The sequence below is a fragment of the Phocoena sinus genome, chromosome 8 (genome assembly GCF_008692025.1).
Source record: "Phocoena sinus isolate mPhoSin1 chromosome 8, mPhoSin1.pri, whole genome shotgun sequence".
NCBI lineage: Eukaryota > Metazoa > Chordata > Mammalia > Artiodactyla > Phocoenidae > Phocoena > Phocoena sinus.
Window position 1 is genome coordinate 45,978,269 of NC_045770.1, and position 27,443 is coordinate 46,005,711.

A 27,443-nucleotide genomic window follows, 5' to 3' on the forward strand; every position below is an offset into this window, starting at 1 on the left:
TGGTGTGTTAGTTTCTGCTTTATAACAAACTGAATCAGTTATACATATACATATGTTCCCATATCTCCTCCCTCTTGCGTCTCCCTCCCTCCCACCCTCCCTATCCCACCCCTCCAGGTGGTCACAAAGCACGGAGCTGGTCTCCCTGTGCTATGCGGCTGCTTCCCACTAGCTATCTACCTTACGTTTGGTAGTGTATATATGTCCATGCCTCTCTCTCGCTTTGTCACAACTCACCCTTCCCCCTCCCCATATCCTCAAGTCCATTCTCCAGTAGGTCTGTGTCTTTATTCCTGTTTTACCCCTAGGTTCTTCATGACATTTTTTTTCCCTTAAATTCCATACATATGTGTTAGCATACGGTATTTGTCTTTCTCTTTCTGACTTACTTCACTCTGTATGGACTCTAGGTCTATCCACCTCATTACAGATAGCTCAATTTCGTTTCTTTTTATGGCTGAGTAATATTCCATTGTATATACGTGCCACATCTTCTTTATCCATTCATCCGATGATGGGCACTTAGGTTGTTTCCATCTCCGGGCTATAAACTTTTTTTAAACTGTACTTTTCAAATATTATTACCAAGTAAAAAACACCCTAACTCATAAGTATCAAAGACAAATTTCTGTCTTATTAGGACAATGTTGTAGTAACAATCTCATATAAACTTGTGGCATCTACTGTAAGCTTCCTCATTACTTCCCTTCTAATTCTAAAGTGTAGTCTCAGAACTAAGAGTATGCATATTTTAAACGGCAGTTCTGACAATTCTGGAAAGAAAGCTGGCAAGCTTTGTGGTGCACTTGTCCGTCATTCTCCATGGGAGCACTCCTCCTTCAAATACACTTGAGAAGAAGTTAAGTTTCCTGGGGTTCTCTCTCAAGAAATGCCTACGTACCCACAAAAACACAGTAGCATCCCTGAGATGTGGCAACCAGAGGAATGTTAAATGGTGATAACACAGAAACACCATGCCGCTGTGCAACAAAGATCTATTTCCAGATCAGAGTTTTATAACAGCTTAATAGATATAATTCACATACAACTCACTATTTAAAGTGTATCATTCAATGACTTTTTATATATTCACAGGCCTGTGTAGCCATCGTCATAATTACTTTTTGAACATTTTCATCACCATTTATAAAAAAAATACCAATTAGTAGTCATTCCCCATTCCCCAAAAGTCTCCTAGCCACAGGCAACACAAATCTACTTTCTATCTCTATGGATTTGCCTATTCTGGACATTTCATATAAATGGAATCAAACAATATGTGACCTTTACAGCTCAGAGTTAAATAATAAAAACAACTAATTTTATTGAGAGTTTACAATGTGGCAGTCATTTAATACTCACAGTAATCCCATGAGGTGAGTACTTGTTATTATCCCCACTTTAAGATGAGAAACCTGAGGCACAGAGAGGCTGAGCACCTGACCCAATATCACAAAGAAGTTAGATGGAGAGGGTTTGAACCGACACAGTCTGGCTCAAGAGTGCATGCTTTTAACCAACTCTGCTACCTTAGACTGCCCCTTGATTAGCTCTAGGAAAACTCCAACAGTAGAAAATAATGGAAACAAAGAGTCAGGCGTGAAGAAAACAGTGAATTATAGCATTCCTCATAACTGGTAAAACAAGGAATTAAACTTAACTGCTTCCAATCTGAGCAAAAGTCCAGTCTAAGAGCTTTCTATGATCAGTAATACATGTCACTGTTACTCATGAAAATAAAACTGCAACAAGTTTTTGAAAGGCAGCTGACCACTTCTGACATGATTGTGTCCCATTAAGTTCTTACTTTAGTAGTTGCATTTTAAGTGCATACCATTTCTCCATACAATATTTCCCTTTGCCTTCTACTAAAAGCAATAAACATTTATATATGTTAAAAATTTCAGAGCCATTTCTTTATCATAGCCCAAGTACCTCAAAGGCTAGCAGGCAAAAAGTGAAAACAGACTTGCCACAACTTTCATCCATAGATGGAGAACATTCACCCAACGGGCAGAATAATGTTCTCCCCTCAAAAAGAAACTCACATTACAGTCATGTGACCTGGTAATAAGCCTTGCATTCTTGGAGGAAGTGATTCACAACATTTATGAACCTATGTTTTCTCACCTCTTCTATTTGCTTTGAAGAAAGCAACAGTCCTAACATTCTCTTTACTTTCTCTTTTCATAGGACAGATTTTGCATTTTTTAGTAAGCTGACTGGTTTTGGGTGCCAACTACATTAGTACCTTGTTCCACCTGCATATATTTTCTGAGGAATATTGCTTTCACAAGCCCGTGTCGACTCATTAAAAACTCACCTTTTAAGAATGACAATGAACTTAGGAAGCCAAAGGCATTAGATTTTTCTACTTCCTACCTTTTCTATATATCAGTCCTCTTTCACTTAAACTGTGTGTCCAAGGCTTTCAAACAAAGCTTCAATTTCCTCTTAATCATTTATCATGATCTCTTCCAGATAAGTAGGTTTAACAATCTAGCCATGCATGTAGACATTTTGGACTGAATCTTAGACCATTTCTCTTTTCTTTCCCATTCCCCAATTTGTCAATCTCTCTTGCTTGTGCAACCTTCTCTTAACCACTTAGTCTCTCTTGTCTAAATAAGTAAATAGACAAAGAAAAGAAGGAATACAAAAGGAAAACCCTTAATCCTATTACAACTTGCCCTATCTTTCTCCTCTCAAACTTTCTGAGTTTATTATACTCATTCTACTTCCACATCTCACACTTTTTTACATTTTCTTTTATTTATTTAAAAAAATTTTCCCAAGTTTATTAGGAAATAATTGACAAATATAATTGTATTTTAAAGTATACAACATGTCACATTTATTTCTCAATCTACTATCCCAACTCAACTACAGAAGTTTCTCTAGCAGGTTACCACTGATCACCAGGTTGCTAGAGCAAAGAAACAGCTCTTAACCCTTACCTTACTGCATATGTCTACAGCATTAACACTAAATATAATTTCATTCCTCAAGTTCCCTATTTTAATTAACTTTCTTTCCTAGTTTAAAAACAACAATCACTACTCGCAGCTCTATTTTTTTTGCTAAGATAACAATCACTGTGCTAGGTGCTCACATGTATTAGTCCAGTAGTTTTTCACATGGCTGGTTGTTACCCATTAGTGGATCGAAACAGCTTTTTAATACAATTTTTTTTTTTTTTTTTAATTTGGCTGCGGTGGGTCTTCGCTGCTGTGCGCGGGCTTTCTCTAGTTGCGGCGAGCGGGGGCTACTCTTCGTTGCGGTGCGCAGGCTTCTCATTGTGGTGGCTTCTCCTGTTGTGGAGCACGGGCTCTAGGCGGGCAGGCTTCAGTAGTTATGGCACATGGGCTCAGTAGTTGTGGCTCGCGGGTTCTAGAGTGCGGGCTCAGCAGTTGTGGCGCACAGGCTTAGTTGCTCCGCGGCATGTGGGATCTTCCCGGACCAGGGCTCGAACCCGTGTCCCCTGCACTGGCAGGCGGACTCGTAACCACTGCACCACCAGGGAAGCCCGAAACAGCTTTTTAAATAAATGAAATAAATTAGAATAGAAAATATCCAAATGTATTACACGTAGCAAGGTTACATACTATTCTGGGAAATTTATGGGTCTGCATGAATAGTCACAATATAAAAGGTAGTTCTGGGACTTCCCTGGCGGTCCAGTGGTTAAGACTCCACACTTCCAATGCAGGTGGCACGGGTTCGATCCCTGGTCAGAGAACTAAGATCCTGCACGCCGCACGGCGAGGTCACAAAAAATAAAGGTAGTTCTTACTTTGGGTGACATCCAAAAAAGTTGGAAAGATGTTGCTTCTTATGTAATTCTCACAATCCTACCTATGAGGTCCATATAGCAATTTACACTTTTTAATAATGAAGAGGCTGAGGTATAGAGAAGTTGTATAATTTGTCCAACATCAAACTGCTAGTGTGACAATCAAGAATAGCCTCTATTGGGCTTCCCTGGTGGCGCAGTGGTTGAGAGTCTGCCTGCCGATGCAGGGGACACGGGTTCGTGCCCCAGTCCGGGAAGATCCCTCAGGCCGCGGAGCGGCTGGGCCCGTGAGCCATGGCCCCTGAGCCTGCACGTCCGGAGCCTGTGCTCCACAACGGGAGAGGCCACAACAGTGAGAGGCCCGCGTATCGCAAAAAAAAAAAAAAAAAAAAGAATAGCCTCTATTTATCTCCTGAACTCCAAATATACAAATGATATCTGTATTTCTCTATGTGAACGTCCTAAAAGCAACTCCATCTCAGTCTTTGCTAAACCTGTATGTAATTTCCACACATTTTCTAATTTGCTCACCTTCTAGTGTTTTGCTCTTCCTCATCCAAGCAGGAACCCTCCTGTCTTAGATAAATCAACTCTTCATCATGTCATTACCATAACCCTCAGTCATGTCCTCACCATTTCTCTCCTGAACAACTGCAGCAGTTGTCCTCCCATTACCTGTTATTATGCCCCCTCCAAACGCCTAATTCATTCTCTGCATTGCTGGAAGTAATCTCCTTGAACTAAAAATCTAATTATTTAGGGCACCCTCTCCCAAACCTGAAGAAAACTTTTAAGCTCCAAATGCCATATATAATTTTCTAGACTGGACTTCTGTGTAGTTTTAGGCAATACTTTAAAAAACAGAACCTAACTGATATTTATAAAGGATTTTTAAAAAATGAGTAAATGGCTGAAAGACCCAGATCAAAAGTTCTTTACTTTTTGTTAGTTCAAAGATACAGTTCATGTAAACAGATTCAAGGACAATCATAAATGTCTTTCACTCAAGAACTATAGGTTGTCCAGCCAATAAATAGTGTCGTTTTCGTAAATTAAAAAACAACAACAACAACAACACTACATCCATATGTTGAGACTAATGAAATAGTTTATTATTTTTGCCTTCACAGAATAGCACAAATTCATGGAATAGCAGTCATCAATACTGTTTCTAAATATGTATTTAAAGATATATATGCACAAAACACAACTACAATAAACTTTAATTTGCACTGGTTTCTAACTAAAAATCCAATGCTTTCCAATGTTTATGGCAGATTAAGGTAGGTCTATTGTGAATCAGTCATATATAGTCTGTAGATTATCTACTATGACAAGTCTGAGCCTTTCAATCTACATGTTTAAACAAACTGCTGCCTTTGCACAGGCAGGTGGAAAGAATTTCTAGCTAGGCACGCACTAAGATGGGATCAAAGTTGTCGTAATACACTTTATGATACTATTTTAAATTAAAGAAAAATGAAGCTCAATTATTTCATTTTTCTAAAATATTAGTGTTCTTCATACACAGATCACTAATGCTGAAAACAAAACCAATAAAATGTTTAAAAGGGTTGCATGTTTCATTGTTTTTTTGTGAGCAGGATTAAGTGTAACAGTTTTGTTGTAGTGTCTGTGTTATTGTTGATTCTTTCCTTTGCTTCTCAGTTAAAACAAAATAGAGCTGGTGGTTCAAAAGAAACTCATTTCTTTTCTCCACATGACTGTTGGGAAGATCCTAAGCAAGACTTAATCAATAATTATGATGAATCTTTTTACTTAAAAAAAAAAAAAATTAGGTTGCTTTACCCATAAATGCACACTTGGAAGTAAAGAAATGTTTTAAAGAGATGTGTTAGGCAAAATATTCTATCAACTTTTCAACTATGACTCCTGCTTGGCAGGAGTGACAGACATGCCCTGAGGCGAAGCTGTGACAATAACATACAAAATAATAAAATGCTTAAACAAAGGAGGCAGAACTATTATGAAGAGTGCCCCCTGGGGTTGAACGGAGAGCCTTTTTCTTTCAAAACACTCTTCAAAATATTGTACCCCAATTTATATCAATAGACAGCTGGATGGCTGGGTGGCCAGATGGCCAGCTGGCTAAGAACTGGAACAAAAAACTGAAAAACACTTTCTCTTCACATATTACCTTTCCTCCACCCAAGCCTCTGAAGTGTTCCCAGGATTCCATTTGAATATAAGTCATATTTTTGGCATACAGATTAAAAATCAAGATCACCATGTATGAGATAATGTATGTGAAAAGAACTATACCTATAAAATAACTATTAAGAGCTATGCAAAAGACATTTTCATTACACATTTTAATAACCATGGTTTCAATACTTTGAACATTGTGTTGCTTTTTAAGTAAATTCATACTATAACCATCACATCCTATGTCACTTTTAGAAAATACTTATGGAACTACTTCCTCAAGTTCTTTCTTTAAAAAAAATAAAATTGGCACATTTTTCTCTCTATTGAAAGGGGGTTCTCATTTCCCTTTTTCCCATTTATGGGTTAGGATAAAAACACAAGTTGGGGTTTCCCTGGTGGCACAGTGGTTGAGAGTCCGCCTGCCGATGCAGGGGACACGGGTTCGTGTCCCGGTCTGGGAAGATCCCACATGCCGCGGAGCGGCTAGGCCCGTGAGCCATGGCCGCTGAGCCTGCGCGTCCGGAGCCTGTGCTCCGCAACGGGAGAGGCCACAACAGTGAGAGGCCCGCGTACCGCAAAAAAAAAAAAACCAAAAAAACACAAGTTGACATTTCTAACATAAAATGTTTCCCTTATCCTCTTCTTAAAAAAGGTTACTATAAATGGAGTCATAGGGACAATATCATTTGATATTTACTGATCTAATTTCATGCAACTAGAATTAAAATAATTGTTAATAAATGGAATAAATGTGTCCTCAAATATCTACAATATATTTAAAATAAAGTTTGAATTTTAAAAATAAAATATTCTAATGGAATTAGACTTGCTAACTGCTATTGTTCATTCTAAACACTTGTTAGAGTTCAGACAAACATATAACATTGTTTTCTTCGGTTGCAGTACTTTATAAATGGTTTTATTTTACCATTTACCAAACCTCTTTTGTTCAGTTATTCAAACTAACTTCTGCCAAGAACACTAGGAATTTGGTGATAGTGCTTCTTTTTGGAGAAAAACAACCCCTTTCCTCAGAAAATTGAAAATGTTTATCTTGGCACTAAAACCTTGTATTGAGCCTTCTGGAAAGTATTTTAAATTGTTGTTTTTAACCTAGACTCTGTGACTGAAACAGGAAAAGGTTCCGTAGCTCTGCACCAAAATACATATTTATAGGGTTGATTTTCTTTCTACACCAAAAATACTAGTTTGATGGCAGCAGTTTTCAAAGTATAATACCCTAGGACCATGCCTAACATTGGGCATTATCACTATATTCAAGACAATTTGTTTTTTAAACCTCAAAAACTTCTGATGTCTAAGAAATGCTAAATGTTGATCAAATATGCTATAAGTGCTATATTGGGAAGGACTGTTTCACTTAACTACCTGGTCTGTTAGGAATTTTCACACACAAAATAAATTTTATTTGATACTGTAATTTCCTCCTGTGCATGCCAACAAAAGATATGTTCCTAAGTCTTTATCTTTTTGTTTTACATTTCTCCCACTAGGTATGCTTTAGCTTCAGATTAGACAGCATAAAGATAAATCCTTGAACTTTTTGCATTACTGTCCTAATAATGTGTCTGAATACAATTAAGAAATCTTTGGCAATTGATGAAATGAAAGAGTCATTGTTCTTAACTCCCCTACCAAACCCCTAAATTGCTAGAATATACGGAAGAGACTACAGGAGTTGTAAGGTGTATATGAAAGTATATTAAAAATGGTAGGTCATACAATTTCACAAAGACCCCCAGATAGCTGCAACGATTTTTCAGTCGCTAATAACTGACATAGAATACTATGCACTCCATCATGAATACGTCCTTCCCACCTTAAAAACTTCATCCATTTTTTTCCTTCTAACAGTTTGTCTGTCCTTTACAAGAAAAATTACAGCACCATCATCATTTTATACTTGCATATAACATTTTTTATAGTTAAAGGAAGTTCAAATTATATCATTGTGCTTATCAAGTATTTATTAGAATGTTCTGACAGGAAATTAGTTGTTTAAACATTCTGCTATGGTTGAATTGCCTTATTTTAGGTTAAACAAAAAAAGATAAAGATATCTACTAAATACATCTTACTAAAATCCATAACTGTTTTTGTCAATCAAGTGCAATTTTTTTTTTTTCCCCCCGGTACGCAGGCCTCTCACTGTTGTGGCTTCTCCCGTTGTGGAGGCACAGGCTCCGGACGCGCAGGCTCAGCGGCCATGGCTCACGGGCCCGGCAGTTCCATGGCATGTGGGATCTTCCCGGACCGGGACACGAACCCACGTCCCCTGCATCGGCAGGCGGACTCTCAACCACTGCGCCACCAGGGAAGCCCTCAAGTGCAAATTTTAATTTTAAAAGTGTAGAACTTCCTGCTGTGATTGAATTCTGCCTATATCCAGAAAAATCAAGAAAGAGTCTATTCAAATGAGTTTAATAAGAGTGAAACAAATAGGAATTACTGGTATTACAGAAAATGACGATAATGAAGGAGTGGGCTCTTCCTAATCAAAAATCCAACTCCCATACTGTTGTGTTTTTATGACAATGACAGGCACCATTTTTACTGGCATTAAAATTCTGAGCCATCCTAACACTCCCCCACATTCCTCAGAGTCTCAGTATCAATGAAAAATGCAACTCTGACATAATGGACTAACTTGATATTTTACAGACAGTGATTAGTATGCTAGGTTACGTTCGTAAAAGACTTAGATTAAGCCCTACCATCACTTTTTTCTCATTTAAATTTAAAATGTTGATTGTTTTATAAAGTGAGCAAAGAATATCTAAAATCAGGTCCACAATAAACAGAAATTCACCTTTCAAGATCTGAGGACTATTAATTTACATATTCAGTTTTCCAAGATGAACTTATAAGCATAATGTGAAAAATCACATCTTCCTTCCCTCTCTTTCTCTATTCACTAAGGAGCAGTGACTTATCTCTAACCACTCTAGAAAATAAAACAAAGCAAACAAAAATTCATGTCACTTGTGGGGCATAATAATTTAGAAAACACTTTAGTTACACGGTTGATTTAAAAATTACAAAGGAAGAGTATTTTTTTCTATTAAAATAAATAGGTATAACAGAACATACCTGAAAAAGAACATGTACATGGCAGCTGTGATGCAGAATAAAAGGACCTATAACAAGGAGAAAATACGTTACTTACAAAAGAACACTGACATCATCATTTGTGTGTCTTAGAAAGCAAAATACCCACTATTAAATCTTGTACCTGAATTAAAAGATGTATGAAGCTAGTCATACACATATCACATTCTCTACCTTTCAAATAAGTCATATCAAGGCAATAATAAGTCTGTATATTTACACACACATATAAATAAATAAAATTATAAACATTATACAATATGTATGTGTGTACATATATATATAACACTATATGTGTGTGTGTGTGTGTGTGTGTGTGTGTGTGTGTGTGTATAGGCTGGGTAGAGGGTAACAGGGTTCAAAAAGGAATAGCCTATTTAAAAAATTATATCTAAGAATTCCTCAAGAAGCAAGTAACCTAAGAACAGAGACAATGGCTTCTAAATAGTGAAGTCAGCAGAAAAATCATGAAGCTTATTAACTATCATATCAAGATGACCAGACTTTTAAAATATAAAACACAGTCCAGTTGTCGACCAATTGTAATCAATAAGAAAAGCTCCTAAAAATATAATCATCCTGTATGGGATATAGACTCCCTATAAAAAAATAAATTCCTCTAAAAGCAAGCATCAGAACACACAATAAATCTGGATTAAAGAAGCTTCCCTAGAACACATCATATGAAACACAAAGTATATTACTATGTATATGGAAAGAATCCAAATCCAAGTCCTTACCAAAAGCTTAGTTATGCCAACAAAGTGAATCTCCATAAAATTGTTTTAAATCAGTAAAACGGAAGTTGTAAACTGTGTTCTTATGTTAACAATAAGAGTGTAAATTAAACACAAGGATTGTCAATGGCCTCACATCATAGACAAATGAACAATCTTCAACTATTAAAAACTGACCACAAGGAACCATGAAAACAAAAATGGTACAAAATAGTGTTTAGCTATTTCCAACACAATTTCTAGTTGATTTAAGGAAAGTATAATAGTTTTGCTATTACAAATTGAGCTTGATAGGTTTGCCACCTTGGCTTAAGATAAGCATTATAAATACAATCTGAATGACTTAGAAATATATAAACCTACCAACCCAAAAGAGGATGGGCATCACACTCCCTGGCTTCAAACTACATTTCAAAGCTGTAGTAATCAAAACAGTATGGTATTGGCATATAAACAGAATAGAGAGTGATACAGAATAAAAGAGCCCAGAAATAAACCCATGCATACAAGGTCAATTGATTTATGATAAAGGAGCCATGAATATACAATGGGGATAGAACAGTCTCTTCAAAAAATGGTACTGGGAAAATAGGATGGCCACATGCAGAAGAATGAAATTGGACTACTATCTTACAGCACACACAAAAATTAACTCAAAATGGATTAAAGACTTGAATGTAAGGCCTGAAACCATAAAACTCCTAGAAGAAAACACAGTTGGTAAGCATAGGTCATGGTGATTTTTTAAAATCTTACACCAAAAGCAAAAGGAACAAAAGCAAAAATAAAGTGCGATATCAAATTAAAAAGCTCTACACAGCAAAGGAAACCATCAACAAGATGAAAAGGCAACCTACTGAATGGGAGAAAATAATTACAAATGACATATCAGATAAGGGGCTAATATCCAAAATATATAAAGAACTCAACAGCAAAAGAACAAACATTCTGATTTTAAAATGGACAGATCTAAATTCTTCCGAAGAAGACATATGATGGCCAACAGGTTCATGAAAAGATGCTCAGAATCAGGGAAATGCAAATTGAAACCGCAATGAAATATCACCTCACACTTGTTAGAATGACTATTACCAAAGAGACTAGAAATAACAAGTGTTGGTGAGGATATGGAGGAAAGGGAACCCTTGTGCACTGTTGGTGGGAATGTAACTTGGTGCAGCCACTATGGAAAACAGTATGGAGGCTCCTCAAAAAAGTAAAAATAGAACTACCATATGATCCAGCAATTCCACTTCTGAGTATTTATCCAAAGAATTCAATGAAAACACTAACTCAAAAAGATACGTGAAGCATTATTTACAGTAGCCAAGATATGGAAACAACCTAAGTGTCCATCAATGGATGAATGAATAAATAAATTGTGGTGCACACACACACACACACACACACACACACACACACACACACAGAGAGAGAGAGAGAGACAGAGAGACAGAGAGAGAGAGAGAGACAGAGAGAGAGAGAGAAAGGGGGAATATTATTCAGCCATAAAAAGGAATGAAATCTTGCCATTTGCAACAACATGGATGAACCTCGAGGATACTAAACTGACTTATTTTATTCAGTCAGAGAAAGACAAATACCATACAATACCTCTGATATGTGGAAGGTGAAGAAGGAGGAAGAAGAGAGAAGGGATAAGGAAGAAAGAAGGAAGAAGGAGAAAAAGAAACCAAACTCACAGATACAAAGAACAGAGTAGTGGTTGCAGGCAGCAGGGGAGTGATGGATAGGAGAAATGGGGGAGCTGCATGTTTTTTTAGTTTAAATAAACTGAATTTTTAAAAAAAGGATGGGTATCAATTACTATAAAACAAATATTACTTTTATTAATTTCTTATATAAAATATATAAAATCTTTCTTAATATACAAAGTATATAAAATCTAATAGGGACTTCCCTCGTGGAGCAGTGGTTAAGAATCCACCAGCCAATGTAGGGCACATGGGTTCAATCCCTGGTCCAGGAAGACCCCAAGTGCTGAAGAGCAGCTAAGCCCATGAGCCACAACTACTGCGCCTGCGCTCTAGAGCCCGTGAGCCACAACTATGGAAACCCGAGTGCCACAACTACTGAAGCCCACATGCCTAGAGCCCATGCTCCCAACAAGAGAAGCCACCGCAATGAGAAGCCCACGCACTGCAATGAAGAGTAGCCCCTGCTCGCCACAACTAGAGAAAGCCCGCGTGCAGCAACAAAGACCCAACACAACCATAAATAAATAAATAAATTTATTTTTAAAAATCTAATAAACATGCACACACTCTCCTCCTCTCCTTCTTTTCCTCTCCCATTCTCTCGCGCCTTCAAAAATACCCTATCCATGATGCATAAGTTTCATATCACTATTTTGAAAATGTAACTTAAAGCATGAGGAATAATTTTCATTTATTGACTAATCAATTATAAAGTCCAAGTGAGTTTGTTTACTGGCTATAATTTGCCAGCCAATGCTCCAGATCACAAAACTCAGTTTTTATTTTCCTCTCCTTGTATCCCCTTTGGGCAATGCCAACCTTCCCAATTTTTCAATGTTTCATTCTTTCTCTGCACTAGTCATTATTCCCCTCACAGACTCCACTCACAAACCTCTCTAGAAGTGTCCCAAAAATCTTTCCCACACTCTCTACTTTCTCCAAAGAAAACTCCAAAGTCCCTTTCCCTCAAAATGTTGCTATGCTCTATCCTCATATGCTAAACCCACCCGTGCTCATATTAAACTAACGATTATCTTTACAAATAATACCTTTGAAAGTGGGAAAGAGCATAATGTTTAAAAACTCAAGCTCTAGAATAAGGCAAATACAGGTTTGAATCTAATTTTATGTGACTTCTGATGCTTTATATAATTTCCCTAAGCCTTAGATCCCTTATCACTAAAGTGAGTATATTACCTCACTTTGAATTGTCGGGAAGATTAAATGAGACGATGCTGCAAAGTGTCAGGTATTCGGCAGACTGTTTTTATTTTGTTTTGTTATTCATGGAAGTGATCTAGATATAAAAACCTCATCCAGAGATAGAAGCTTGGAAAAAAGTTTGTTTCTAAACAGGTAGACCTTTTGAAATCTCTCAAATTACCAATATTTGGAGCTCACCTCTTTCATAGAGCAGAGATTTAAGATATGAAAATCTGTGCAAGCAGGGGGAAACGTGTAAGGAATATTAAAGTACAATTGATCAACTCATTCAAGAAATATTTACTGAACACATACTATGTGCCAGAGACTATTCTAAAACTTACAACAGTATACAAAATGGACAAAGTCCTTGCCCTCCTGGAACTTATCTTCTAGTGAGGTAAGAGAAGATATTGAAATAGTATGTCAGACAGTGATGAGTTTTGGAGCAAAACAAAGCAGGATAAGGAAATAAAATGCAGGCGAGTAGGGGTGGTTGTTTTATACAAAGTGATCAAGGAAGCACAGACTTGTTAGTAGAGACACTGAGGAGATAAGGGATAAACAAGAGGACCATATCAACAGAACCAATGGAAAATTTTATTCAGAAAGATGGTCAGTATTATGTCAAAGATGCTAAAGAAAGGATTTCATTTTTAGTAACATACACTTTTCAAAGTTTTTAAAATTAATTATGCTAATTTCTTAAACATTGTAACTTCAACAGAGTGTTTTTCCAAATAAATGTAAATCTGCAATTAAATAATGAAGAAGATTTTCTCTGTGTTTCAAATTATAGCATTTTAGAGCTAAAAGGACCTTCAGGTAATATATTTTTCATATTAGGAAACTTAGATCCTTAGAAGGTAAGTGATATATCCATGTTCTACCCTGTTAGTTGTATCTTGTATTTCCTCTATTAAACAAATATTGGTCAAATGTTTACTCTGTACCTGCTCCATAAAGAAGATATTTAAATACAATTCTAACCCTTAAGGAACTTACAGAATACTGCTCCACAGTCTAATTCTGTAGCTACTCTTTATATGTGTGGCTACTTAAAATTTTTTATAGCTTTACTGAGGTATAATTGACATATTTAATGTATACAATTTTGTTAGCTTTGACATAGGTATATATCTTTAAAATCATCAACATAATCAAGATAATGAACATATCATTATCAATAACATACAGCATTTCTGTATTATTATTTTAATACTTGTAGAATCTATAGTGATGTCACCTCTCTCATTCCCACTACTGGCCGTTTGTATCCTATTTTCTTGATTAGTCTGAGTATAGACTTATTAACTGTATTGATTTTATCAAACAATGAGCTTTTGTTTGATTGATTTTCTCTGTTTTTCTGTTTTCTACCTCATTGATTTCAATTTAATCTTTACTAATTCCTTTTTTCTGTTTGCTTTGGGTTTTTTTCCCCTAGTTTCTTAAAGGTAGGAATTTAGGCCATTGGTTTAAGATTTTTTTCTTTTTCGATATAGATGTACGATGTTATAAATTTCCCCCTAGATCTGCTGTGTGTCCTAATTTTAATAAGGTGGGAATTCATTTTTGTTCCATTCAAAATACTTTCTAATTTCTGATTTTGCTCCCTTCTATGATCCATGACTTAATTAGAAGTGTGTTATTTGGCTTCCAAATACTTGGGGATTTTCAGCTATCTTTCTGTTGTTACTGACTTATTTATTCTATTATGGTCAGAAAATACTTTATATGTATGACTTGATTATTTCCAGATTTATCAAAACTTACTTTATGTCCCAGAATATGTTCCATATGTTTGGTAAATAGTCCATGTACATTTTTTTTTAAATGCGAATTCAACTGTTGCTGGGCAGAGGGTCAAGCTGCTTGACAATGTTGTTCCAATCTTCTAAATCTTTATTGATTTGTCTACTTGTTCAATCAATTATTGAGAGAAGCTATCAAAATATCCTGCTGTATTTATGGAGGTATCTCCACAATCTCTCCTCACAGTTCTATCAGTTTTTCCTTGGCGTATTTTGAAGCTCTGTTACTAGGGGCATAAACATTTAGAATTACATCTTCCTTACCATGATGAAATTACCTTCTTTATCTCTGATGATAGTCGTTAATCTGAAATCTATTTCATCTGACAGTAACTTCTGATTACTGTTTTTCCATTCTTTTACTTTTAACTGATTTGGTATTTATATTTGAAGTTCACTGCCTCTAGGCATCATATTGCTGTTTCTTGCTTTTGTATCATATCTGAAAATCTCCACCTCTTCATTTGGCATATTTAGATTGTTTACATTTAATGCGATTATTGGTAAGTTCAGAATTAAATCTATCATCTTGCTATTTATTTTTCTATAGTTTCTTGGTTTTTTTTTCTTCCTTTCTGCCTTTTTTGAATCAACTCAGTTTTTTTAATGATTCCATCTTCTCTCCATTGTTGGCTTCTTTGTTTAAAGGGTTTATAGTAAACATCTTTAAATTGATACAGTCTCCACTCAAGTGATATTATACCACTAAACATACAATATGGACTGTTACAATAGCACACTTCCATTTCTCCCCCACCCCAACTTCTGTGCTATTGTTGTCACCTAGTATACTTTTATCTATATTATGAAACCACTATATTTTAAACATTTTTTCTTAAAAATGTATGTCTAAAATAGTTTTGACCTTTGTTTTGAAAGCTATTTTTGCTGGGTATCAATTTCTAGGTTGATGGATTTTATTTCAGTATTTGGCTCAATGAGTACCACTTCAAATGTCTTCTTACAATTTGATTATGAGGTGCCTTGGAGTACTCTTCATGTTTCTTTTAAAAGGGTTTCATTAAGTTTCTTGGATCTGTGGGTTTATAATTTCCATCAAATTTGAAATTTTTTCAACCATAATTACATCAAATATATTTTCTTCGCTCTCCCCTTCCCCTTTGGGAACTCCAATTAATATATAGTAGGCCACCTGAAGTTGTCCCACAACTCACTAACGCTCTCTTTATTTTGCAAAAAAAAATTCTCTTTATTCTGTGCTTCATTTTGGATCATTTCTATTATTAGGTCTTCAAGTTGACTAATATTTTCTTCTGTAATATATATGTCATTAATGCCACCCAGTACAGTTTCCATCTTACACACTCTAATTATCATCATTAGAAGTTTGATTTGGATTTTTTCCCTCTGTTTTCCATGTCTCTAACTCTTCTGAAACTATGGAATTCACTTGTAACAACGCTTTTTTAATGTCTTTGCCTGCTAATTCTAACAGCTTTGTCAGTTTTGATTTGGTTTTAACTGACTGATTATCTCCTCATTATGGGTCAAATTTTCTTGTTTCTTATTGCATGCCTTATAATTTTTATTGGATATCAGACATTCTGAATTTTACCTTGGTGGATGCTGGATATTTTTGTATGCCCATAAATCTTGAGTTTTGTTCTGGGTCACAGTTATTTAGAAACAGTCTGATCCTTTAAGGACTTGCTTTTAAGATATTTTAGGAGGGAGTGAAGTAGTGCTCAACTTAGGGCTAATTATTCCCCACTGCTGAGATAAGACCCTTATGTGTACTCTCCCCAATGCCACATGAATCTTGAGATTTTCCAGTCTGGCTGATAGGAACAGACACTATTCCTGCTGCTGCTTGAGTGCCAGCACTCAATTAAGCACCTCTAATCCTTTCAGGTCATTCTTTCTTTGACCTGGGGTATCTTCCTCATGTGCATGCCCTAATCAGTAAACAGCTGAATGCTTTCCTCTCTAGTCTTCGGTGGACTCCATCCAGCATGGCTCCCCTCTCACTCTCCACTCTTGTTTCTTCAACTCAGAAAGTCCTCTAGACTTTGCACGAATGTCTCCTCTTTGATCCAAGCCTGGAAATTTTCTCAAGGCAGTAAGCTAGCATAATCATAGACTCATTTCATTTGTTTCCCATTCTCAGGGATCTCTGCCCTTCAGTGCCTAATTCCAGGATTGGAAAACCATTGTTTTATAAGTTTTGCCCACATTTTGGCTGTTTCAGTTGGAAAGGTAAGGATTACCTTTATTATGTCATAGCCAGAAGCAGAATGTGATTATTTAAATTTAAATTAATTTTAAAAACTAATATTAAATTCAGTTCCTCATCCACACTAGCCATATTTCATGTAATCAACAGCCATATGTGGTAGTGGATACAATAATGGACAAGCAGATATAGAACATCTCCATAATTGCAAAAGGTTCTATTAGACCTGTCTGGCCAGTAAATGACATTTTCACTGTGCATTGTGGTAATGTTATTACACTTATATTCTAACTTTAGCCGTAAATTATACATCTGAACACATCTATTTTTATACTTTACATTTTTATGTCTAAAGCAACACATAAAATAATCATACCACAGTTTACTCATTTGTGGAAATAATACACTGTTATCTACTACATATATTGAAAGCATTAAATGAGATAACATACATAAAGTCTAATAGAGTGACTAGTACATCACAGATGCTCAAGAAATGGTAACTACTGACAAAAAATAATTTCTCTGTAATTCCCTCCCATTTCACAACCATTGCGCAATACACTTACACAGGATAAGTAATTTTGAAATTGCTATTTTCACTTTGATTTTTATTTTTAATTCAAAAAGTAATGAAGGGCATGCTACAATATGAATGAACTTCAGAAGCACTAAGTGAAGGAAGCTAGTTACAAAAGACCACATGTTGTATGATACCATTTATCTGAAATTCTAGAATAGACAAATCTCCTTACAGAAAGTAGAATGATGGATGTCTAGAGCTAGAGGAGTGAGGGGTAATAGGGAGTTTGCTCATGGTATAAGGTTTCTTCAGGGGGCAATGAAAATGTTCCAAAATTAGACTGTATGGATATGTGCACAATTTTGTAAATATACTAAAAACCCATGGAACTGACATTTTGAACTGGTAAATTTTAGAGCATGTAAATTACTTCTCAAAAACACTTAAAACTGGCTTTTTACAAATTAATACATGTACATGATAGAAACAAAAATTCAAAGTGAATGATAAAAATACAATGAAAGGGAAGTTCCCGTCTATCCAGATCTCTGGTATTCTGTATAGAATTTTGTATGTGTGTGCGTACATTTGTACAAAGATACATGCCAAATAAAGACGTTGTTTTATACTTTTCTTTTAAATTTTACACACACACACACATGTTTATTTAAACAGTCTATGAATAGAGTGGATGCTACATATATTGAATACTAAAGTATACTTTGTAAACTTGCATACCTATATCTCTGGAGGTAAATTCTTAAAACTGAATTCTCTGTATCAAGGGGTAGGTACATTTTTAATTTTGATACACTCCCATCAATAGTATATCAAAGTAGCCATATCCTTACATGAGCTGTTTCCCTATGTCCACAAAAACTGTGTTTTATCAAACTGTTTTATCCTTGCCAATGTGGTGGATGAAAGAAATGATACATCATAGCTGCATTCTTCTTATGAGTGAAGTTGAGCCCCACAGGTTTATAAACCTTTTTGTTTGTTTTTTGGTCAGTTGGTTTAACCACTTTTTCATATCCTTTGTCTATTTTTGGTTTGTGAATCTTTTAGAAACCATTTTTATTTTTTGAAACTGAGTATACTTATGTGAAAACATAGAATTAATTTCATTATTATCTATTTGCACCAAGAATATGAGTGGTTAAATAAAAGTAATCATGTAATGGAAATCTCATAATGTACTAAACCAAAAGAACATTTTAAGCCAAGTGTACAGAAAGTATAACAAATAATGAGAAAGTAAAGTTCATTCAGCTGAAAAATAGTTTTCTCTGGAATGACTTTTCAGGAAGTGATAGATTTACAATACATGGATTCCTGTTAGAGAGCTTACAAAACTTTCAGGGAAAAACTGTACTATGGTTGTCAGCACTATGTCATGCAGAATTATATGAAAACTATCCCTGTCAACGCTCTAACAAAGAAACAATATCACCATATATGAATACTTTAAAAACCTAAAAATAACCAGAAATATAAAAAATGTGACTACCACCTGGTAAAGAAGGCTGTTTTTACCATCTAAGCCTCAAAATGGTTAAAACACATATCCTGAAGTCATTTTAAAGTCTACTAGAGACCTAAACAGATGGTGCATTTAACTACTTCCTACAACAGAAAGCTTCTGCTTTTCTTTAACATACTCAATTAAATGTTCTTTAACCCTGCCCAGTGCCTTTGACCACTCCTGCTTGAATGTGTCCAAAGACAATGATGCTCTTTGCTGCCTGGCCTTCATTACTCATCAAGTCTGTTTCCTCCCCATATTCACTGAGCCCCCTTCCTTCCATTATGAAAATAAATACTGAAATCTTGTCTCTGTTTTCTGGAAAAGAAGCAATAGATTTCTCCTTGCTCCATGTGTACTTCATTCATATTTTAGCCATCTATCCATCCACCCGCTCATAAAAAGTTATCTGGTATCTATGTGTTACTAACACTTTGTGCCTGAGCAAAGTCAAAAGGAAAAAGATACAGAGGTAAATAAGCTCCAGACTATCAAGAGACCACATGATCTTCAAGCAAAACAGAACAAACAAGGAACCACAAGTTCTTACCTTTGTTTATAAATTTATTTCAGTACTTGTTACATTGCCAGTGTGCTAGGGTAACAAAACTAGATAATATTGATTCTTGTTGCCCTTATGAGGTCTAGCAGAAATGCAGGCATATTAACAAATCATCCCAATACAACATGCTAGGACAGAATATTTACACCTCACCCTACAAAGGTAGTCACCAAAACATCTAATTATATTATTATTTTAATTACTCAGTATATATTTAGACAAAGCTTTTTTGTCTGTATACCTTTATGTCTCCACCAGAAGTTACTTAGAACACAAAGTTCCCAAGAGCAATCTCTATTTCATCTAATTCCATATGTGGACAGATTCTTGATATACTATATAAGGTTTTTGATAATAATGTTAATTTCTATTTATAGCAACCATCTTTCAAAAACCTAAATTGTACTCCCATTCGTATACTTTGTAAAGGCTGAACTTTAGACTCTATAAGCATTTTCAACTTTTCTGAAAACACAGACCATTACGTAGCCTCTTGGGGAAGTCATTCTCACTGGACCAATAAGTGTTACACAATTTGCAATGTATATATTTTGCTTTGAACACACAACAGATCATTATCATAATATTAATTTGCTTTTAAAAATGCATCGTTTTTGAGCAGTGGGATTCTTAAGTTAAATAACTATGCATTGTTTTATAATTTTTAAAAATCCCTATACAATTCTAATCTCACATAATATACAGTACATCTTTATAATCTGTCCCTTTGTTTTGGATTAGCAGTTTTGCTTACTGAGTTTTTTTTTTTAAGTTTCCCTTCCTTGACAAAACAAATACAGGAAAAGTACAAAACACCTTATGGGGAATTTAGGGCCACAAACACCAGGCTATTAGTAAGGAAGAAGTCTGAGGTCTCCAGATTAAGACTATAAACTTGATCAAGTCACTTCCATTCTTTGAGCCTTAAGCTTTTTATCTTTAAGAGAAGTTAGATCGATCTCTAGGATGCTTCAGAACTCTAAAATTCTGCGATTCCATGAGTCAAACTTTTTCAGTGTACAACAAAATTATTTCAAAGCAAACTGTCACTAATATATAATGAGACAAATCTCAAGAGTATATGTATATACTCTCATATGTATAAGCAAATGAGAGCATTTTCTCTGACTGAATTGAATGTGGGGAATTATATTAAATACATCAACAACTTGGTCCTAGTCTCTTCCTTGCACTGCTCATTGTTCTTGATTTATACCTTCAAGGTCAGCAAACAAAGTCTGGCAATATATTAACCTTGAAATTTTCCAGTTGTAGAAACAGCTATGTTAGATAGTGGCTGGGAAGTACAGCTTATATGATGTCCTGTCCTTTTATGGTTAGTAGGTAAGCTGTATTTTGTCTTCCATAAAAGTGAAAGGATTTAAAGTATATAACTATAGAAAATTTCAGTATGTAGTAATATAACCTGTAAATTACATTCCTTATTACAACACAATTCTAATTCTGCTGGCAAATTAAAAAAAAAAAAAATCACAGCTTTAAATTACAACTCACTATTTAAAGGACTACAGATAAGGGTTTACACATGAAAAGAAATCAGTCTTTATTAAAAATTTAAAAGAAAATTTAATGGTCAAGTGAAAATCACCATGTGAATTCATTCATGGAACAAAATACTCACTGAAGTATGTTCTCTGAACTGGAACTATAAAAACCAACTAGACATTATCACCAAACACACACAGCACTTTATTTACATCTCTCTTATTATCATGTAAAGGAAATGCAGTTATTGGAAGTAAAGGTTGTCCAATGACTTATATTTAAAAGTTATCGAGATATTCAGCTGCTTCTTTTCTTTCCCATAGCCATCTCTCTATTTTATGGTCAATTAGTTGGTCATTAAAAGTCATTAAAAATGCAAATCAAAACAAACAAGAAAGGAAATAAATATGTAAAGGAAGAGCAAGGAGCCAAAAAGAAACCATAGGAGAGTTTAAAGTCAAAGGTAAATCAAAAAAATAAAAAGGGCCAGAGAACATAGAGAAAGAGGAAAGTAGAGGATTAAACTAGATAATGAACTACTATTGACTAACACTGCCAGGCACTGTATATTTTTAAAAATATTACCACTAATCGTATAATAGCTCTTCAACGTAGGTTTTTAATCACTTCCATTTTAAAGATGAGGCAATTGGACTCAGAAGGTAAGTTACTCGCTTAAAATCACAAAATATTTAAGTGGCTGAACTAAGACTCAGAGCTAGGACTACCTGATTTCAAATTCAAGGCTTTCAATTATATCCCTCTGCCTCTAGAAAATTTTTACTGATGTTGATTTAGTAGCTACTGTGTTTCCAAGGTAGGGATAATCCCCATAATGCTTCCTATACATATATATGTATATTTTTAGTAAGTGTCATTTTAAAAAAAGAAAGGAGTGAGGCAAAATCTTTCAGAGTTCAGTATAATAATTAAAATAATAGTGTAACAATAATATCAACTGCTGCTGTTACTGAATGCTCACTATATGTCACATGCTGTATTCAGTGCTTGACATACATCACTTTACATGATCCTCAAAATAGTCTTGTAATGTAGGGGTTATTATCCCCACTTCAGAGAAGAGGTTTAGAGAGACACAGACAATAATGGGATTGAGCCAGGTTTGGCAACCAGCTGTGATTCCAAAGCCCATGAGCTGTCATGGATTTCTCTCAAAGATTTCTTTAAAAACTCCCATTAAAGAATTACAGCTTTAACAAATTTCATTCAACTTAATCATGATAAAATAGTAGATAAAATGGTGGGCTAAGATACAGTCTCTGAAATGCAAATCAAAACTACAATGAGGTATCACCTCACATTGGTCAGAATGTCCATCATTTAAAAGTCTACAAATAATAAATGCTGGAGAAGGTGTGGAGAAAAAGGAACCCTCCTACACTGTTAGTGGGAATGTAAATTGGTACAGTCACTATGGAAAAGAGTATGGGGGTTCCTTAAAGAACTAAAAATAGAGTTGCCATATGATCCAGCAATCCCACTCCTGGGCATATATCCAGAGAACACTATAATTCGAAAAGATACATGCACCCCAATGTTCACTGCAGCACTATTTACTATAGCCAAGACATGGAAGCAACCTAAATGTCCACTGACAGATGAATGGATAAAGAAGATGTGAGATACACACACACACAAAGGAATATTACTCAGCCATAAAAAAAGAATGAAATAATGCCACTCCAGCAACATGGATGGACCTAGAGATTATCATACTAAGTGAAGTAAGTCAGAAGGAGAAAGACAAATATCATATGATATCACCTATATGTGGAATCTAAAATACGACACAAATGAACTTACTTACAAAACAAAAAGAGACTCACAGACATAGAAAACAAAACTTACGGTTACCAAAGGGGAAAGGAGGTAGGGGAGGGATAAATTAGAAGTTTGGGATTAGTAGATTAAAACTACTATATATAAAATAGATAAACAACAAAGTCTTACTGTATAGGACAGGGAACTATATTCAATATCCTGTAATAAACCATAATGGAAAAGAATATAATATATATATATAATATATATATAAACATGTATATGTATAACTGAATCACTTTGCTGTATGCCAGAAACTAACACAATATTGTAAATCAGCTATACATCAATAAAAAATTAAAAAATAAAAAAAGATATAGTCTCTGTGTTAAAGAGCTCACTATGTACATAATGAATCAGATTTAAGAAAAGCAGAGATGAAAAATTCCATAATCCTCAAAACTTCTATAAAATATTTATTCTAATAAAGAAAAACAGATCTAAGAAACACATTTTTAAAATTTTGAAAATAAGCCACCTAAATATTGCAATCAAAAACTTAAAAAACCTTACATGTTTACATATTAAGTGAGAAGAGAAAAAAGTTACACGAGCCAGTTTTCTAATATGTTTACATTAACTATGTAAGGGACCATTCTTTACCCTAATGCTGCCAAACATCTTACTTTCGCAATTCAGAAAACAAAACAAAAATACCTCCCATGTCATTCAGCACACGGAGGATAGAGAAAGGTTTTATATGGACTCAGAGCAAAGTTAAAGCTGAAAAAACATTGTGCTTTCAGCAGGGCAAGGTAGACGGGTCGCCTAAGTGAAACCTCATTATTATAAGTAGACAACTTGTAGTACGTTAGTTATTTTCATACAAAGGGTGGTATTCCCATTAACCTCAAATAAGAACCAGGCTTAGGGTGACATTATGTTTTTCCCTCAGAGACACTACAAAAATAAATAAGAGCTTCCAGATTACTTCAGAGAGGTCACAGCAGGGCCACATACAAACAGCACATGGCAGCGCTGCAATTCAGATTTTTGTCATTTGATGAAGGTAAGAAAGACCATTAGCGTGAGGGTTATTGTAATTCTGACTAAGGTGGCCAGTAAGACAGCATTCACTGCTTCACCAAACCACACTGTGCTGCAGGCAAAACGCAAACAGCTGCCCTCCAGCTGAGTTCCACATGTTTGAGGTGTCCACTGAGGACTAACTCAATCCCAATACATAATCCACAACAAAACAGTCATCAACAGTAAGGAGTCGGATATATATATATTCTCTTTACGGCTGTTTGAAACACAGCATATGTATCGATATCTACTCACTCATGTACTGTAAAACGGAATGATAGTTTTCCCAAATGCTGTGCCGTGTGCCCACACTCAAGTCATCTGCCAGTTCTTTGGGCACATGCCCATTCTGGAATTCATTTGAGAAAATACCTCCGTGATTAGGCATGGCTTTGCTCATATCTGCCTTGGTTCTCACTATTTCTATCCAGCTGCAGATTCCTCTCTGCATACTCAGTTCCCACTGACTACCATTTCTTCAGGCAGGAAAGGTTCAGAACTAAACTTTTTTTCTAACGAGCATTTTAAAAAGGCTTAAAGCACAATGAAAGTGGGCATTACAAAAAAAACAGGAGGGCGGGAGGAGTGCATGAATTCTAAATCAGATGAACTGTGGAAGACTTTTCAATCACCTGCTCCAAACTTATTCCACACAAAAGATTTTTTCCTTTTGCGCTTCCCCAGCTTATTACATCAAAGCAACACAACAGATCAAGGTCTCTCAGCTGTGCTGGGTAACCTTAAGAAATCTTCTGTGCTTTTTTTTCCTCCCCAGTTAGCAAGACAGATTCAGTATCCAGTTTATCACTAACAAACATAATGATATTGAGATACACAGTTTTTCAAAATACCTTCAGAAGTTACTTTAACAGTATGTAGATAAGAGAACGATAAAAGAATTTAAAATCACTACTGATTTTTTTAAAATCCAAAGTCATCTTTGTTCAACAGCTAATGGGTCTAGGGCAATGAGAAGAAACTTAAGCGCTTATCAAATCTTGTTCCAACAATAAAAATGAATTAAAAATAAACACAGATAAAAAACCTAGGGGACTTCCCTGGTGGCACAGTGCTTAAGAATCCACCTGCCAATGCAGGGGACATGGATTCGATCACTGGCCCGGGAAGTTCCCACATGCTGCGAAACAACTAAGCCCATGCGCCACAACTACTGAGCCTGCGCTCTAGAGCCCGTGAGCCACAACTACTAAGCCCATGTGCCACAACTGCTGAAGCCTGTGTGCCTAGAGCCCATGCTCTGCAACAAGAGAAGCCACCGCAATGAGAAGCCTGTGCACCGCAACGAAGAGTAGCCCCCGCTTGCCGCAACTAGAGAAAGCCCACACGCAGCAACGAAGACCCAACGCAGCCAAAAAAAATAAAAATAAAATAAAAAACCTACTGCAACTGTAAAATCAAGTTTATATCCAGTATTAGCTATTAGTTACAGATTCCAAAATGATTAAAGAGAAGAGATTTATAGACTGGAGGTTATATCTATCATGGAAAACTCTCTTCTGCTTTGTATTCTAGTTGCATGTGGTCAAGAGCTTGTAGGAAATCTGTGTACAGCCAGTTTTAAGGATGCATCTGGACCATATGACCTAAAATGCAGGCAGGCAGGCAGTCTATCTAAAAGTCAAAACCAGAATTTTAGGCACTGATATCTAGAAATGTTTGTACAAACTCTTCATCCCTTAAAAGCACATTATTCTTACATTGCTAATGTGAAAATTTTGTTTGGATGGATGGATGGAGAGAGAGAGATTTTGGTTTATACATACAACTCCTCCTCGGAATCCTCTTACCAAAGGATAGTATTCCATGAACCTTCTAAATAAACTCAAAATAATGTACCTGCAAATCTGAGTACAGTTTGTACTTGTAGAAACCTCCACCTTGTTTTTTATTTCTCTCCAACTTCTTTACTTTTTCGTAACGCCTGCATCTAAGAGAACTAGGAAGCTTCAGAATGAAGAATGTGATCCTCACATGTACTTTAGCTTCTCAATTATGTTCACAAGCTGATAATCATCTACTCTTATAGAAATTGTCATGAAAGAAAATATAAGTTTTGTTTTTTCTTCTCAATTTTTTTTTCTCCAAAAGATGTCATTAAAAGGCATGGGAAGAAATGAACAAAGGTTTTCTTAAGCTTTCTCATAATAGCATTCTTAATGTTCCCACAGTCTTTGCTAGTAGCAGTTAGCCCAGCTGCAGAGTTTTAGCTTACTTCTCCAGTATTACTTTATGAACATATCATATATGTTCATTTTTATTTACGAATACCAACAACATAAATGTATACTTACTCTAGGTTATATTCCAAAGCGGTATCTTGAAAATGCAGGTTATTGGGCATACAGACATATGGGACATAGATCTCATGGTTAAGAAAAAAAGAAACATTCATTTTATTCATTCATTTAAATCATAGCCTTAAGTTTTTCTTTCATCTGACTCTCAGGTTTTTCAAGTGGCTTTTTTTTTTTTTTTTTTCCGGTACGCGGGCCTCTCATTGTTGTGGCCTCTCCCGTTGCGGAGCACAGGCTCCGGACGCGCAGGCTCTGCGGCCATGGCTCACAGGCCCAGCCGCTCCGTGGCATGTGGGATCTTCCCAAACCGGGGCATGAACCCATATCCCATGCATCTGCAGGCGGACCCTCAACCACTGCGTCAAGTGGCTATTTTTAAAGGTATCCTACAGTTTAGAAAGTTAGAGACTTCTCTGAACAAAATTCTATCAATCACAGCATATACAAAAATCTCCCTGGCATATTTCTAAAACACCTTTTCTAAATAGCATTGTTGTCTCCGCCCACAAAGTTAGAATGAGATGAATAAGCAGTGTATCAGCAGAGTAAAGCAACTCAATATTGTCATGCTGGGAAGATGATTAGGAGGGAAACAGAGTAGTATCCTCAAAAATAAGTCCTCACAACACCCAAAGCACTTTGAAACTGATAAGACTTGGCCATCTCAGTCTTCAAAATTTAATTAGTAACAATAAACCGCACCAGTTGGGAGTAGAAGCTGAAAAGCTATGAAGAGCATTTCCAAACGTAATTTTCTTAGTGTATTAAATACAGGGCATGGCAAAAATGAGGCATGTGCGTATGTTAGCCAAATTTCTCACATGGAAATCCTGTCTATAACAACAAACAGTCTGATTAATACTTTAATAGGAAAGCCCCCTAAGGAAAGCAGGTGGCTCCTGGTATACACAGTCTCAGTGTCTGAATTATTCTAAGTACACATTCCTTCATCTCAATCAAGCGAGGAGCCAAAGTACAGACTGGCATTTGTGGAAGTATGATTTCATCTTTGTAAAGGAAAGAGGGTAAAATGACCAGTTTTTAGTGAAAAGTAAATATTAAAATATTGGTAATTACTCTGCTTCAAAAATTTCGTTAGAACTAGACTTTTACATACAGTGAGACTCACCTGAACAATAAATTTTGCAATTAAATATACTCAGTACTTTATAGTATAGTATGAATGACTAGAAGAAAACTTTTCCCCTTTATCTATAATAACAGGGTGACATGTGAATTTATTTTGGATTGTTATGCCACCAAACTAGAAATCAGAGCAGTTTATTTTTTTTCAACCAAATTCAATACAAAACTATTGCCTATTTCATTTCTGCATACATAAGAAAATAAAACGGATGGTTAATCTTCAAAAGTTAAGTGATCT

At 35.6% G+C, this 27,443-nt stretch overlaps 1 protein-coding gene across 1 annotated transcript in view; it reads right to left on the minus strand.

Annotated features, from left to right (window-relative positions):
* The window catches only part of TMEM135 (transmembrane protein 135), a 249,545-nt gene that overhangs the window by 71,564 nt on the left and 150,538 nt on the right, over nucleotides 1–27,443 (minus strand). The window contains exon 6 of the mRNA XM_032640541.1: nucleotides 9,074–9,120. Within this exon, the coding sequence (XP_032496432.1) occupies nucleotides 9,074–9,120 (47 nt within the window). The remainder of the gene's footprint in view (nucleotides 1–9,073; nucleotides 9,121–27,443) is intronic.